The sequence below is a fragment of the Tachysurus vachellii genome, chromosome 23 (assembly GCF_030014155.1).
Source record: "Tachysurus vachellii isolate PV-2020 chromosome 23, HZAU_Pvac_v1, whole genome shotgun sequence".
Lineage (NCBI taxonomy): Eukaryota > Metazoa > Chordata > Actinopteri > Siluriformes > Bagridae > Tachysurus > Tachysurus vachellii.
Window position 1 is genome coordinate 953,338 of NC_083482.1, and position 17,500 is coordinate 970,837.

The 17,500-nt window shown below is 44.8% G+C and overlaps 1 protein-coding gene across 2 annotated transcripts in view; it reads right to left on the reverse strand.

Annotated features, from left to right (window-relative positions):
- sh3bp4a (SH3-domain binding protein 4a) overlaps nt 1-17,500 on the reverse strand; it is a 49,896-nt gene that overhangs the window by 19,963 nt on the left and 12,433 nt on the right. Inside the window, exons 3-5 of one of the 2 annotated variants that reach the window (XM_060859285.1) lie at nt 12,812-12,947; nt 2,811-3,059; nt 365-2,727 (exon numbers count right to left, since the gene is read on the reverse strand). In XM_060859285.1, coding sequence (XP_060715268.1) covers nt 365-2,727; nt 2,811-2,931 — 2,484 coding nt within the window. In that variant the 5' untranslated portion in view covers nt 2,932-3,059; nt 12,812-12,947. The remainder of the gene's footprint in view (nt 1-364; nt 2,728-2,810; nt 3,060-12,811; nt 12,948-17,500) is intronic. The other variant, XM_060859284.1, reaches the window with a different exon arrangement.

Below are 17,500 nucleotides of genomic sequence, written 5' to 3' on the forward strand. Positions count from 1 at the left end.
CCACTGACAGCGCCAACATGTGCCAGGCTGATTAAAGTTTTTCCTTTAAGGACTGAGCCAGCAAATCAAAGCCATTGCTGCTGCATTTGCAGGTTTCCCACAGCTGTGTGAGATAAGGAGAAAGGACCAGAGCAACACTCTTATTAGAACTAGCCTGCTAGCCATTAGCACTAATCAGTGAAAGGCAGATAAGGGATTTCAAATAAGCTGGGTTTAAATCCAGAGTTAAGCAGCCTTGCATCAGAGACATGCCACTTCATTTGTATGAAGCAAAGCTTGTACACGGTTAATATCATCGATAGTAATCAAAATCTAACGCATTCTGCCCACCCCTACAAGCAAATATTATATTTTTACAACTTACCATCATGAGTTCCTTCTGAAAAGATTTCTTCTCCTTCATGTCCATGTTGTTGCAGTCCTCTTTGAGTTTCTCCAGCACAGAAGCCACTCTCTCAGGTTCACTATCCAAATCTGCCCTGCAGAAGTAAGTCAGGGGCAGATTACCATAACCTAAGGCATCTGCAAATGCCCTCCAGTTTCCCAAGTTCTCCATAAGCACAGTCCTCACAGAGGCATAAATGTAGGTAAGAAACTTGCAGGGCTTGAGAATTTGTTCCAGGAGCGCTGCGGTTGTGAGGTCTGGCCCGCAAAAATATATAGGCTTCACTTTTCCTAAGACAAGCACATTTTTCACATGTACAAGTCCAGTCTTTCCCTGATAGTAACCAATATACCACTCTTTGGTCCAGAGTTGTCCTTTTAATTTGATCTTCTCCTCGCTTAGCAAGGCGATGATGTCACCCTTCTTATATTCCAGCAAATACTGGTTCTTTGTTTGCCTGATCACTGTCTTGATCACTTTACCAAATTTTAAGTTGGTGATGCAGCGGTCTTGAAACTGTGGGTATTTAGTGGTGATGGCCAAAGGGGACAACAGAATTTTCCCTACTTCCTTCTTCTTCAGGAATCTCCGCTGGCCGTTAGCTCTGATTCCGGTTTTAGGAGGCGGCTGTGGGGTCTGGACACAGAATTGAGCAAGGATGCCATCCTGATCGTCCTTCACCTGAACCCGTAAGGTGAAGTCCGTCAGCTCTTGCGCATTTCGAGAAGTGATGACGTATATGAGCCGACTGACCTTGCCGAGTTTTACCTGAAAGCCCCGGACCACTCTGGCCTGATCATTCATTTTTACCTCGTAGTTGCACATATTTGAGTACATGCCTATTTCAAGGTCTTGAGGCCTGTTGAGGACAAACTGGTGCTTACCCCACAGCTGGAGTGCAACGGGCGGCGCACACTGAGCTTGTTTCCCGACTTCAGAGACAAGCAGCGTCTTCGGAGCACAATCGTGCCCAAAAACTGCAACCACGGTCTTAAAGGATGGATGAATGTGCTTGGGTCCATACAGGCCCAATGTAATTTTCTTTACTACTTGATCCCAAACTGTTAAATTAAAGGAGATGTTTTGAGACTGGACCACAACTGCGACATACATACATGGTTCCAGGCTGTCCAGCTGAACCTGAACCGTGTCACCGTATATGTAAGCCTGAGGAATCGGGACGTATGGGCCGTCTTTACTGTCACTCCTCACACACACGACCTTTGTCATTTGTCTGCTCTCTTTCTTTACTTCTACAGATACTTTCATCTCCAAGGTTATGAACGACTTTATCTCCATGTTACTAAGTTTGATCTCGACTACAGGACTGACTGTAGTACACCTGTCATTGTTTAGTTCCAGTGGGGGGTCCAGTAAAGCCTTCATGGAGATTTGCTGGGTGTCTCCAGCTGCAACGTGACCCTCCGGAACATGAATACTGATGCTAGTGTCCGGCAGTTGAACTGCCCCACCACAACTGTCCAGCTTACAAACAATATTAGTCTCGACTGGTTGTGTTTGGCCCCACCCTGGGTTCTGTCCCAAGGAATCAAGGTCATGACACGAGCGTGCCAACTTCCTATGGTTTAACCAAGCTGTTCTGAAGTCCTCTCTGCTCTTAAACTGCTCTGGAGAAGGTGCCTTAAGACCGCTATAGAACTCGGATGGTTGCAAAGGAGGAGTTGATTGAGACTGTAGGACTGATAACTCTGACAAACTGTAAGATCTTTTACTTCGGAAAAATGGGTTGTCCTTGTGGAACACTTGCAAGGTTTCCACGTTAGGGCTAGTGGGTGTGCCGTCAAAAATGCTGCTACCATATCCGTTACTGGTGCTGTTGCTGCTGGCAGTAGAGACAGGAGCAGATGGAGTCAGAGATTCAAACAGGAGCAAGTCGATGCTGTTGTGTTGGTTGGTGTTCTGGTTTGGTAGCTGGTTCTGCACGGTCCCGTTGAGAAACGGATTTGTTGAAAACGGGTTGTTTTTGCTGTTGCAAGGTTGATGGAACTTCAGGGACATTCCAGTCCACTCTCCCAACAAGTCTATCTCCTTCACGCCTTCATCCGAGGAGTCTCCCAGGTTGTCAATCATTCCACTGTCACTGAGACAAGAGTCTCGATAGCCAACAGGTTGGACATATGAAGAAGGAATGTATCCCATCTCTGTGTTGTTGTGAGCATACCACCAGTCTCCTCCGGATGCATCCAACACGTAGAGGCGATCTCCTTTGGAGAACTTTAACGTGGTGAAGTTGTTAGGGCAGTAGTCCTTGATGGCGACTACTTCCTGTGCGCTCCCAAAAGATGCAGTGGTGTCCAAACGCAATGCACTGGGGGAAGGAACTAGAACAGGAGATGAAATTAAAAAAAGAGTATAACTTTATATATATATTAAGCATGTGTCATTTCATGAGGTTTGAACTGACCTTTGACCTCTGTAAGACTGGCCTCGGACACGTCCTCATTGAGGTCAATCAGCGTTCCTTCTGACTTGCATCGCGGGAGAACATAGTTGTTGTTGGTCACACGAATGCGATGGGCAGCCATGGTTCACTAGTATTGCTCTGACTTGTTCACACTTCCATTGCCCCAGACATAAGCTTCAGTCATTGGCAGCTGTAGATATTAAGCTGCACAAACCCCAAGTCCAACACAGGTCTTTGGCGCTTGCACCCCTGGAGACAAGACACAATGAGGACAGACGGTCATTAAGATGGAAGAAATTAGCTACTGGATGTGAGTGATGGAGCAAAATATCACATCAATTAATTGGTTTCATTTGCAGTGCATCTCAAGAAGAAACAGAAAGCCCTTAGCCTATCCATCGTTCAGCCATGAACCTGTACATCATCATTAAATCAATGATAAAGTTATCAATGATACTATCAATGATAAAGTTGTTTATCTCAATCACACTCAAAGGCATTGTGTTGCACTGGATTGCAAATCCAGTCTGGAACGTTCGTCTCCTACTTTACATGTTAATGAGGAAACCATGGGGGCAAAATGAGATGTTAGATCTTAATAACAAATGTGAGTGCTGCTTTCCATAAACATCCAAATAAACTTGGGTTTTCAGTTCTATTCACAAGGTCACAAATTCCCAATAAGTGCATGTACGTGTCCCCAAAACGTTTGCTGATGGAGCAACATGTTTAATTCTGGGGAAATGTTTTATTATCCATTATATTAAAAGTGTCAGGAATCTAAACTAGTGCTATCTTTATTGCCATTTTTATTACAGGCTTTTTGGATCAGCACATTTCAGCTACCGTTCTCCTGACCCTACATATTAGTGAGATCGTTGCAGGTTCTGAGCATCATCAGGCTTGTCACGATTTACAAGCTTTTAGCGTAAGCTGCTGTTTGGCTCGGGGAGGAACAGCTTGCGGCTTTCCTGCATGATTGCTTCAACCTCTGGCTGAGAGGATCAGCGTTATTAATCTGGCACTGACGTGACAGACATGCAGAACGCTAATGCAATGTAAGACAGGCTATAATTAGCCAGACTAAATCAGCTGCCTTCTCATCCAAGGTCACTACAGTGCCATAGGTCCGTTAGGTGGCAGGAACTTGACTGAGACCACGACCAATGATAACTTGTGAATATTATTAAGCATTTTGTCCTAAACATTATACGTTTAAAACTGCTTGATGGTGTGATGAAGTGGAGATGCTGTTTTTACTTCCCCGACTGTTTCTACTGACTAGTTCTTATATACATTTGTTCCCTCACAGGCATCTATTTTTATTCTGTCTCTTTTAAGTTATTGAAAGTGAAAGTGAAAGTGACGTGACGTGACATGACATACGGCTAAGTACGGTGACCCATACTCAGAATTCGTTCTCTGCATTTAACCCATCCAAAGTGCACACACACAGCAGTGAACACACACACACACACACCGTGAACAAACACCCGGAGCAGTGGGCAGCCATTTATGCTGCGGCGCCCAGGGAGCAGTTGGAGGGGTTCGGTGCCTTGCTCAAGGGCATCTCAGTCGTGGTATTGCCGGCCCGAGACTCGAACCCACAACCTTAGGGTTAGGAGTCAGACTCTCTAACCATTAGACCACGATTTCCCCATACTTGAGACTTGACGGTATCGACCTTTTGTTATGTGGGCATGTGGTTGCCTAGTGGTTAGGGTTTTGGGCTACCAATCGGAAGGTTGTGAGTTCGATCACAGGTCCACCAGGCTGCCACTGTTGGGCCCCTGAGCAAGGCCCCTAACCCTCAATTGCTCAGTTGTATAAAAATGAAATAATCTAAATCGCTCTGAATAAGTGAGTCTGCTAAATGCTGGAAATGTAAATCTGCAGTCATACCATACGTTGTAGTCTTTCAAAAGTGCGTTATTTGAACGGAGAAGCACAGGTACGCGCAGCGTGCACGCGCAGTCAGAGCTGGATGCGTTTATCTATAATGTTAATCGCCGCAAAGAAGGCAACCAAAAGCAGTGAAATTTCTTCTACTCTTCTTGTTTTAAATTCTCACTGAGGGCTAAAACCCCTAAAGATGAAATCCTAAAACCGCCCCTGCTTGGAACCTTAATAAATTGATGAACACAAATATATAAGACGTGAGGATGATTGAGACGATGATTGAGACGCGTCATCTGCTTACTAGTGCTTCACACTCCAGTCCAGTTGGTGGCGGTGAATGCACCAAAAGTTGGTTTGTCATCCGCCATAAAAAGTCATTAGAAGTAGAGACGTGAGGCATCAGTTTGATAGATGGTTTACTACGCTGCGTCCAAAACCACTGCCTAAGCACTACTTCGCCTAATTATTGGATGGAAGTAAGCGGTTTCGGACGCAGCTGAAAGACAACCCCCCCAAAAAAAAAAAAAAAAAAAAGCAAACAAAAAAAACCTAAAAACTCTTCGGATCTACACGATTCACACAAATGACATATTTTGATTAAAAACGAAAAGCGACTAGTTTGTAAGTATGGCAGTTATTACAGCCCTGACACTAAAGACTCCTTACAGAACGCCTCAGCAAATCAAATCATCCACCATTTGTCCTAAAAAAGAAGACATTTGTCTTTATATTTATTGCCTTCTGTTTCTCAGGAGCCGAGCATCCTCCCATTCATCAGGCTGACAAACCTCTCTGCTTTAATCACCACCTGAATTGTACCTGAATACCCGAATAGGCAGAATCTTGAATATCCCATCTACATTTAAATAAAAGATTTATATAGATGGAAGATCTTTGATGAAAAACCTTTCATCTTTTTTGTGCTCAGGATTAGCGAGTGCATCAAAGAAAGTGCCTCTTCTCAGTCATGTTTTTTTAAAGCTTTCTCCAAAACTTGAGCACAAGAATACTCAGGTATAGATTCAGAGTGTGCAGGACCATCGATGGACGTGAAGTAGGTCAGAAGAAGCATACAATACGTGTCTTTTAGAGATTGCCTCCAATGGCCCAAAAGCACTCTCCTGTCTTCATGTGTGATTCATAATTCAGACTTTGAGGAGCTGTATGTTTCGTGCTGAAGACAAACTTGGCTCTATTAACACAGGAAAAGTTTGGTGTGTTCCTGCATTGTGATGTGCGTTTGTTGTGCTTGTTGTTGTTGTTCCAGCGCTAACGCAGACTCGTCACACTGATCACAGCTGTGCAGGCTGTATATTTCATTAGCACTATGGACAGAAATCGTAAGTGATGAAGTGAATCGAGTTAAAGAGCTGCTGCGGTTGCAGATCGATGCACTTATAGCTGATTGTTGTGTTTTTGTACTAACACAGACGTTTAAATTGTTTGCATCCATAAAATCCAGTCAGTTTTTCGCATAAAAAAAGAATCCAAGCTCAGTTTGTAACAGAAACGTGCCACAGATGCAGGTTCTAACAGAGTCGAGTTAAACGAACAGGAGGAAATGTGGAACAGCGGGATGTTTACACAGAACAGGTGAACACAGTAGGATCAGAAACCAAGCACAGGGGCTGCCAAGGACTCGGACACTAAGATGGAATCACTGTCTCATTCATCCTCTACCGCTTATCTGAACTACCTCGGGTCACGGGGAGCCTGTGCCTATCTCAGGCGTCATCGGGCATCAAGGCAGGATACACCCTGGACGTGTGCCAACGAGTGCCAACCCATCACAGGGCACACACACACACTCTCATTCACTCACGCAATCACACACTACAGACAATTTTCCAGAGATGCCAATCAACCTACCATGCATGTCTTTGGACCGGTGGAGGAAACAGGAGTACCCGGAGGAAACCCCCGAGGCACGGGGAGAACATGCAAACTCCACACACACAAGGCGGAGGTGGGAATCGAACCCCCAACCCTGGAGCTGTGAGGCGAACGTGCTAACCACTAAGCCACCGTGCCCCCCTAAGATGGAATCATAACAATGAATTAGGGCTGGGCGATATGGCCTGAAAACTGTATCACGATATCAGTGTTACATATCGGTCAATATCGATAATTATTGATATTGATATCGATATTGATATTGATATTGATATTGATATTGATATCATCCAAGATGGCGGCGCGGCAGTAGCACGCAGCGGCCTCTCCGGATTCAATACGGTGCTATTTACATTTTCTAAGTTTTTATTTACGGTTTTTAGCCCGACCATTGCTTCTACATGGATGCCAGGCACAGCGGTGTTCATGTATACCACCATCAGGACCTAATAAAGTACAGAAATCGTGTAACAACCAACCTGCACGATGATGTACTGTATAGGCTACGTGACCTCGGCTTGCTGCGGAGACCAGGCCTCCAGTCCCCGGTACCGCCTGATACCAGAGACCAGGAGAGGGGACGCCGAAAGCGGTGCGCGAGGAAGCGGAAGCGCGGTAAGCGGGCGGGGGTCCGTGCTAGGCTAAAAACAAACCCTAGCCGGCCGGCTCTCCCGTCCATTCTACTAGCCAACGTTTGCTCCCTGGACAATAAACTGGACTACATCCGACTCGAACGCTCTACACGGAGAGAGATTAGAAACTGCTGCGTGTTTGTTTTCACGGAGACGTGGCTCAGCGACAGAGTTCCGGACGCCGCCATTCAACTGGACGGGCTAACTTCATTTAGAGCCGACAGAAATGCAGCTCTGTGCGGTAAGACTCGCGGTGGTGGTGTGTGTGTTTATATCAACACGGATTGGTGCAAGAACTCTGTGCTTGTTTCTAGTTACTGCTCATCGTCAGTGGAGTTTGTGACTGTTAGATGCAGACCATTTTATTTACCACGGGAATTCACTACTGTTTACATTGTCGGAGTTTACATTCCTCCTAGCGCTAATGCTAAAGAGGCGCTAAGTGAGCTATACGGAGCTATTAGCGACCTACAGAATGTTCACCCCGACGGACTTTTTATCATCGCCGGAGATTTCAACCATGCAAATCTCAAGTCAGTGCTCCCTAAATTCCATCAACATGTGGACTTTGCTACGAGAGGTGAAAACACGCTGGATCTTGTTTACACAAACATTCCCGGCGCATACCGTGCGGAGCCCCGCCCCCACCTCGGCTACTCAGACCACATCACTGTTATGCTAATTCCAGCATACAGACCACTCGTCAGACGCTCAAAACCGGTTATGAAGCAAGTGAAAACCTGGCCAGCAGGTGCCACCTCTGCTCTTCAGGACTGCTTTGAGTGCACTGACTGGAATATCTTCAGGGAGGCTGCAACCAACGGTGACTCTGTCAACTTGGAGGAGTACGCGTCATCAGTGACCAGTTACATCGGCAAGTGCATTGATGACGTGACCATCTCCAAGACCATTACTACACGCTCCAACCAGAAGCCGTGGATGACTGCTAATGTGCGTGCTCTGCTGAGGACTAGAGACCTAGCCTTCAGAACAGGGGACAGGGCGGCCCTAAGAACAGCAAGGGCCAAACTGTCCCGAGCCATCAGAGAGGCAAAGTGCGCACACGCCCAGACTATCCACAGCCACTTCCAGGACAGCGGAGACACCCGGCGCATGTGGCAGGGCATACAGGCGATCACAAACTACAAGACAGCTTCACCTGCTTGTGATAGCGACGCCTCCCTCCCAGATGCGTTGAACGATTTCTACGCTCGGTTCGAGGTACAGAACAACGTAACGCAGAGGAAGTCCATCCCTCCCCCCGACGACCAGGTACTCTGTCTATCCACGGCCGACGTGAGGAGATCTCTATGCAGAGTTAACCCACGGAAGGCTGCTGGACCAGACAACATTCCTGGCAGGGTGCTCAGAGAATGTGCAGAACAGCTAGCGGATGTCTTTACGGACATCTTCAACATTTCCCTGAGCAGCGCCGTTGTTCCTACGTGCCTCAAAACTACCACCATCGTTCCTGTCCCAAAGAAGTCTACAGTGTCCTGCCTCAATGACTATCGTCCCGTTGCACTCACACCCATAGTTATGAAGTGCTTCGAGAAGCTCGTCATGAGGCACATCAAGACGCAGCTACCACCCTCACTGGACCCCCTACAGTTCGCGTATCGTCCAAACCGCTCCACAGACGATGCCATTGCCACAGCTCTCCACTTAGCCCTCACCCACCTGGACAATAAAGACACTTATGTACGAATGCTGTTCATAGACTTTAGTTCAGCATTCAATACAATCATCCCTCAGCACCTGATTGGGAAGCTGAGCCTGCTGGGACTAAACACCTCCCTCTGCAACTGGATCCTGGACTTCCTGACTGGGAGACCTCAGTCAGTCCGGATCGGGAACAGCATCTCCAGCACCACCACACTGAACACTGGAGCTCCTCAAGGCTGCGTGCTCAGTCCGCTGCTGTTCACTCTGCTGACTCACGACTGTGCAGCAACGCACAGATCGAATCATATTATCAAGTTCGCCGATGACACGACCGTGGTGGGTCTCATCAACAAGAACGACGAGTCAGCATACAGGGAGGAGGTGCAACAACTAACTGCCTGGTGTAGAGCCAACAACCTTTCTCTGAATGTGGATAAAACTAAAGAGATGGTTGTGGACTTCAGGAGAGCACGGAGTGACTACTCTCCGCTGAACATCGACGGATCATCTGTGGAGATCGTCAAGAGCACCAAATTTCTTGGTGTTCATCTAGCGGAGAACCTCACCTGGTCACTCCACACCAGCGCCATCACCAGGAAAGCCCAGCAGCGTCTCTACTTCCTACGAAGGCTGAGGAAGGCACATCTCCCTCCCCCCATCCTGACCATGTTCTACAGAGGGACCATTGAGAGCATCCTGAGCAGCTGCATCACTGTCTGGTTCGGGAACTGCACCATCTCAGAACGCAAGACCCTGCAGCGGATTGTGAGGACAGCGGAGAAGATCATTGGGGTCTCTCTTCCCTCTATCACAGACACTTACACCACACGCTGCATCCGCAAAGCCAACAGCATTGTGGATGACCCCACACACCCCTCACACACACTCTTCACCCTCCTGCCATCTGGAAAAAGGTACCGAAGCATTCGGGCCCTCACGACCAGACTGTGTAACAGTTTCTTCCCACAAGCCATCAGACTTCTCAACAACTGAAATGTACTGTACTGAGCACAACATACACACACATCATCTGTATGGACTGCATAGACCCTCACAAAACACACACACTGACACAACATACTGTTTACATGCTGCTTACAATCCAGCAAACTGTTTACATGCTGTTTTGCACACCTTGTCTGCTGTTTTTTGCACAAACTGTCCCAACATTTCAGCCGTTTTTGCACATACTGTACAATATCTCAGCCATTTCGCACATACTATATTAACACATACAGTATTAACACTGGTCGGTCGGCGCTGTTTCTGTGACTGTTTCTGTGACTGTTTACTATTTATTGTCTTTTGTGTATTGCATTTTTTGTACTTTTTGTATTGTCTTGTAACTTGTGTCTGCACTGTCATTGTCCTGCACTGTCTGGTCCTGCACTGTCTTTAGTCCTGCACTGTCTTTTGTCCTGCACTGTCTTGTCTGTCTTGTTTGTCTTGTCCTGCACTGTTTGCACCAGGTTGCACAGTTGCACTTTATGTGGCTAAGACTACTTACAAGTCTTTAGCCCTGTCTTTGTTTCTATGTAGCACCTTGATCCTGGAGAAACGTTGTCTCATTTCACTATGTACTGCAACAGCTATATATGGTTGAAATGACAATAAAAGCTTCTTGACTTGACTTGACTTGACTTGATATTTTTTATGACCCATTTAAAATAAGGACAAGGAGAAAAATATATTACATTTAAACCTTTTTATTTTAAACTTAACCTTCCTCTGATCGTAATCCCCTCAGTTACTAAGACAGAAATGTCAACAAGCAGGAAAACTCAAATAATTATAATGTAAAAATGAGTCTAAAGTCACAATGAATCCTATGATTCCTGTGTGGTGTTGCAGCTACAGATGTTGTTGGTTGAATACGGCTGTGCTGCAAAGGGTGAGTGCGGCTAAGGCGGTAAAACAAGTTAATGGTGTCCCCGGGGTCTTGGCGGGGACGACGGTCTTGCATAATCTGCAGATGACATTGTTCTGACTACGGTCAGACTTATAATATCCAAAACACTGCCATACTGGCGCTCTGACTTTTCCTCTTTTATTTACAATTTCCTCGCTCGCTACGGCTCATTTTCTGCTCATCAGTCGCCGGTTACTGAAGAGGAATCCAGCAGACCAGCACGAGACAACGATATGGCGCAACCAAACGTGATACTGTTACATGATTGGCTGTTAGCGTGTCACTCCCTGTTACCAGAGAGCGAGTGCCTTCGTTAATGCAACTAAAACTTGCTTCGCAACCTCTGTTTTCTTCCGACGAAGAATAAAAAATATCGAACGTTTTATCGAACACATTTTTTATTGATATCGATCACATTGATATCGATCATCGCGATACATATTGTTATCGTTTTATCACCCAGCCCTACAATGAAGTCAATTTTAAAATCTTAAAAATATTAATTATTAAAATAATTAAGATGCTTTTAATTAATTGGTCAAAATCTTCTGACACGATTCTTAACCATCTGAACGTTAATATTGGTACATTTTATCAGACAAACATATATATATCAATTAAAAGCTAAAAACAAATGGCAGAAGTTACTCAGGTGCACACGGTGTAGATGGAGAAGAAGGAGAGGCTCACAGGAATGTCTGGGGCTTCTGGGAATAACAGTATATACTGTAATAGCTAAACTATACCGTAATAGCTGTTTAGCACTTAGCTATATATCACAATTTCAGTATCGCTCTAACCAGAGGTCTGATTTATGTGTTTACTACATACACAAAGGTCATTTATGTTTCTTCCTAATGTCTCTGTACACATTTAATGATCGTGAGCGTTTGTACGTGTCAGGAGAAGATGAGAAAACTCTCAGAAGAGTTCCACTGCTGTGGGAAATAAACACAAGTAGGAAGTAAAGTGAGTGTGAGCTGAAGAATCGCTAGACCACACACACTGAAGGAGTTTCATAATATCAGCTTGTCATTGAAGAGAACAGAGTTGATACAAAATCATGACATTAAACACTTTACTTCACTTCAGCCTGACAATAAAGTCATTGTACCCCAGAGTCCAGTCCTCCAGCATTTTAATTTCCCTGTGTGTCAGGGACGGAGCATTAGTATTCTCAGTCTCTGCAAAGTCGAGCGCGGTCTTAAACCTGGAGAAAATCCTCCAGAATTCATTATTACTGCTATCAAAAACAGATGAACGGGCACTTCTTCTACAGCAGAGACCTTCAGCTCTACAAAGAGGGCTGATACCCAAACTGCAGCTGCACCAGCAAACACTTTCACTCCATAAGCTTTAACGCTAATGTGAGGATTAAACATTGGGGTAGAAAACCACCTACTGCCAACTGACATGCGCTATAACACTATTAGAGGTTATTATTGTACATTGTAATTGTAGAATGAAGATACACTGAGAACTGCTCTGTGATTCACAGAAGGCTTGAAGTTCTCCAGAGGTTCTTGCCCCTAATTTGTCTCATGGGGACTTGATGGGAACATCTACAGCTGTGTTCCAGTCTGCAGTGTTTTCTGTCCTTATTTACATTCCTCCGGTTCGTGGATCGTAGATGTGATTGTCACATGGAGTAAATACACAAAATTGTCTTGATTGGTTGTCGTGTCTGAGCTCCGAGAATATACAGCTGTATCTTCTGCCCTGTACTGCCCTGTACTGCCCTTCACCTACAGCACTTTATAGAGGTGAGGCTCAGACAGAGAGGGAATAAAGCCGAGCTCATTTCTCTGCAGCAGCAGCCGTGTTCTCTGCAGCGATACGCTTTGATCTGCCACCATATGAACACTAATCTAAGTGAAATGTCAGATTTGTTGTGTAAAAAATGTTAAGCTAAGAGCTACTTCATTTCATTACTGTGCGTGAACATTTAAATTCAGACTGTCACTGTGCGAACGTCTCTGCCGTGATCCGTAGTCACGTCCCACCTCAGAACTTGTGCGGGTCCAGACGGTGATTTCACGCCGGTCAGTTATCACTCAGCGGCAACACAAAGCTCATCATCAACAAAGTTCAGCTCATCACAGGTGGCCGCTGCTTAAGGATACAGACTGCTGAGCATGTCTGAGCAACACACACACACACACACACACACACACACACACACACACAGTAGAATCTGATTTAATGGCAGCTTAATCCAATCTGTTTACAAATTAACTGTGCTGTACTGATCTCTCTCTCTCTCTCTCTCTTAAATACTGGCATTCTATGTATCTCTGTCCATCATACTGAACTAAATCTGATGATGTCATTAGTGAGTGTTATAACTAGTGCTGATGAGACTGATTCACACCTCCACCACCTCTCTCTCGTTCTCTCTCTCCAGACACTTTCCCAACCTGCAGTGTTGCTGAGAATAAAGCTCCACCCTGCTGACCTAACGATGCTGGAAGGAGGATTAGTGTGGACTGGACTTAGCCCCAGTGGCCATTAATTATGGAATGGAACGCAGCATTCTGAAAAACGATGACGTGTGTGTTTTTGTTTTAGACCTTACACCAGCCTCCTGGGAGAGCAAAACAGAGACAGGGTGTGTTTCAGTCCCGAGTCTCAAGAGAGTCCAAAAACACAAACATTGCTGCCTGAGGCTTAGTATTGTTCTCTGTGTGAGAGAGAGAGAGAGAGAGAGAGAGAGAGAGAGAGAGAGAGAGAGAGAGAGAGAGAGAGAGAGAGAGAGAGAGGGAAGGAGAGAGAGAGAGGGAAGGAGAGAGAGAGAAAGATGGAAGGAGAGAGAGAGAGAGAGAGAGAGAGAGAAAGATGGAAGGAGAGAGAGAGAGAGAGAGAGAGAGAGAGAGAGAGAGAAGGAGAGAGAGAGAGAGAGAGAGAGAGAGAGAGATGGAAGGAGAGAGCGAAGGAGAGAGAGAGGGGAGAGGGAAGGAGAGAGAGAGAGGGAAGGAGAGAGAGAAAGATGGAAGGAGAGAGGGGGGAGAGAGAAGGAGAGAGAGAGGGAAGGAGAGAGAGAAAGATGGAAGGAGAGAGAGAGAGAGAGAGAGAGAGAGAGAGAGAGAGAAAGAGAGAGAGAGAGAGAGAGAGCAGCACAGCTTTACATCGGCTTATCAAACAAAGTCCTGCATATTTGGAACATCTGGAGTGAAACTGAAGTTTGGAGCAACACAAATCCCAAGAACAAATCCTTCATGTCGTTATTCCTCTGTGCCAAACCCAGCCATTAGGTCTCCACTTCACCCTTCACCCAGGGTACCAACAGTACCAAACAAGGACATGTGGGTGGAATTAGAAATAGCTCAAGCTGCGTATTGTAGGAACGGAATGAGGAAGCGTTTAAAATATTGCCTTACAGTACGTGACAATATGGAGTGATTTATCAACACATGGCAACTTAAAGTAAGTCTGCTTTATCTGTGAGATCTCTGTGATCTTCTTACGACACGGTAATTATGTCAGAAGGCTGGGGTGCACTGACACAGAGGAAGGAAGTGAAGGGGCGTGGCCTAACAGACATATTGTACACGCAGACATCACCAGCTTGGTGTGTTTTATGGACAGCATGGACACCTGTGGCATCAGACAAAGATGTGTGGATGTTCTTCTACACAGCATCAGCACCACAGAGAGACACACATCCAACACATCACGGGTCACGGGCTCACAGTTACACAGACGCAGAGAGACGTAAGACCACGTCGGTAAAGACACACGTCCACTCTTCAACAACCTCCTGAGAGACAGCTCCTTCATCTGATTTCTATTATTACTTGATTACCGTGATCGCTGTTAGGAGTGTCGCTGTGTCCAACACATGAACATGAATCTGCTTCGTCTTTCTAATTTCAGTAACCATAAATATACTGTAGGTGTTTACCAAAGTGATGTAGAAACTCTGGTTCCTCCTGAAGTTCCTTTCTGACCGTGCCTTGGAGAAAATCTTATATTTCTGTGAAAATATGCCAAAACCTTGCTTCAGGTCCTTCTAGAACATTTCTGTTGGATTAAAGTCAGAACATTGACTTGGTCATTCTTAAACATTATCTTCGTTCGTCTTTAATCAGTCTTTTGTGCACAGACGGTGCTTGTGCTCGTTGTCTTGGTGTATGACCCATTTTCTCTTGAGATCCGGTTCATGCTCAGATGTCTTGTCATTTATCGCTGGTAGAATTCTGAATCCTGACCATGTCTCACAGACTGTATAAGGTTCTCATGATGGAATTCGGTATTTTAATTTCTCTAAGAATAACATTTCGTTCCTCCGCGAATTAGTTCTCCGATAGTCCTCTGTCTTGTCCACATTCAATTCAGTCCAAATTTATTTTTACTGCTCTGTTGACATTGTCTCAAAGAAGCTTTACAGAACATAAACATAGAACACTGATTGGTTTCTCCATGGAAATGACCAAGTGTTTTATAGTGTATTTGTTTCCAAAATAACAAAGACAAAATGTCCACTAAGTTTCATGAGCCTCCGCTGTCTTCTTTCTGAGCTCAAGACTGATTTCCTTTGTCTTTGGCATGGTGAGTAAACGTAGTCTGTCCCAATAATGTGTTCAAGTGCCCTGTTCCTTGCTGTCCTTTTATGCTGATTGAATGATCAGGTGTTGTTAGTAAGCCAATTGACTGCACACGTGTGGTTTGAAAGCTGATTGATTAATTAGGTGTGTTTTGAAAGCAAAAATTCACATGGGGGCTAATATTTTTGACCACCCCATTTTCACTATATTTGATATAAAGCAAGCCTAAAAATTTACTTTATATTCCAAAATGTACCAAAAGCTACTAAATAGCACTGGTGAATGTTTGGTTATATCAAGTTTTACCAATGCTGCAAACATCGGAAAGATCTTTAGGAAAATGTTCCAAAATTCCTGGGGGGCTAATAATTTTGGCCTCAACTGTATATATATCGCCGCTGTCGGGCAGAAACCTCGTATGTCCAAATTTGGTCAATTTCATATTTTTTCACATATCGATGCTATTGGTCAGTCCCCACGTGGGTCTGTTATTTTTACAAGTTATTAACCAATCTAAAGTCTTGAAAATAGCTTGAGCGCAAATCTCATAACTCCATTGGACACTTCAACTGTCCACCTCTTCCTCACTCCGTGGGAGAGCTTCACGGCATATTTCTCCTCAAGAAGAGTCGCAACGAATCAACACGTCTTCTGAGGTAAATGTCTTCAAAACACTGGGCTCAAAGAAAAAAAAATCTTGACCCCCGCTAGTTCTGGTGCTCGTCTGAGGACAGGAATTTAGCGCAAGACAATCCACTGCAACGCGGACTAAACCCTGTGCACTGCAGATAAGGTACGGCGTTTTTTTAATGTCCTGAAAAATAACGGTTTTGGAGATACGAGGATTCCGTCTGACAGCGACGATATAAATATATAGGTATATAGACTTCTAGGTGATCATTTGGAATCAGAAGTGACTTATATGAAAGGCGAAGGCCTCTAGATTGCACTAATTTTACCCAAATAAAATCTGATCATGCCTTGATTTTTAATTATTTAATTAGAACAGAAAGGTCAGACTTTGCTTAGACACTTAACAGAAATAATGTACAGTACAGAACATAAAGACATGGTGCAGTGGAATAATAATAATTAATATTGTGTTTGACTCCCGTGAGCTTGGAGGACTGCATCCATACGTCTCGGCAATGACTCAAATGACTCATTAATAAAGTCGTCTGGAACGGCAAAGAAAGCATTCTTGCAGGACTCCCAGATTTCATCAAGATACTTTGGTTTCATCTTCAATTGCCTCCTCCTTCATCTTACCCCAGACAAGTCTGGTGACTGCGCTGGCCAATCCTGGAGCACCTTGACTTTCTTTGCTTTCAGGAACTTTGATGTGGAGGCTGAAGGATCGCCATCCTGCTGAAGAATTTGCCCTCTCCTGTGGTATGTAATGGGCAGCAAGAACGTCTTGATACCTCAGGCTGTTGATGTTGCCATCTCTCACACGCCCCCATACTGAATGTAACCCCAAACCATGGTTTATCCTTCATCGAACTTGACTGTTTTCTGTGTGAATCTTGAGTCCATGCGAGTTCCAATAGGTCTTCTGCAGTATTTGCGACGAATGGGATGCAGTTCAATAGACGATTCATCGGAATCAACCTTCAAATCATTCATCAAATCAACCTTCTGCCACTTTTCTACCGTCCATCCTTCCTGCAAGCTGTGAGCCTTAGCAAATACAACACATTTTTTTTATTTTTTAGTTGTCTTCTGTTTAATGCTGGTTTCTGGTGAGCAGTTGTTATGTAGCTCTGCTGTATGTCCTCTCGAACACTTACGGGGTCTGAATGACCTGTCATGAACTTCACCGGTTTCTTCAAATCTTTTTCTTATCCTCTCCACTTGACGTTTAGAGACATTAAATATGTAGCAGGAGACAGGAGACTTGGTCTTCAGGTTCTTGATGATCAGCACTTTGGTCTGTGGTTGAATCTTTGACATGCTGTCAGAGGTCAGGATCCACTTAAGGTTGGGTGTGCTGGGGTTCTTCTTCTACACACCTGGGAATGTGTTAATTACAGTATTTCTCACAGGTGACACTCTAATCTGTGATTGGTTGAATCCTTTAAAGATGTGACAAGACTTTTGTCTAAGAAAAATCTAGAGGCCTTTGCCTTTCATATAAGCCACTTCTGA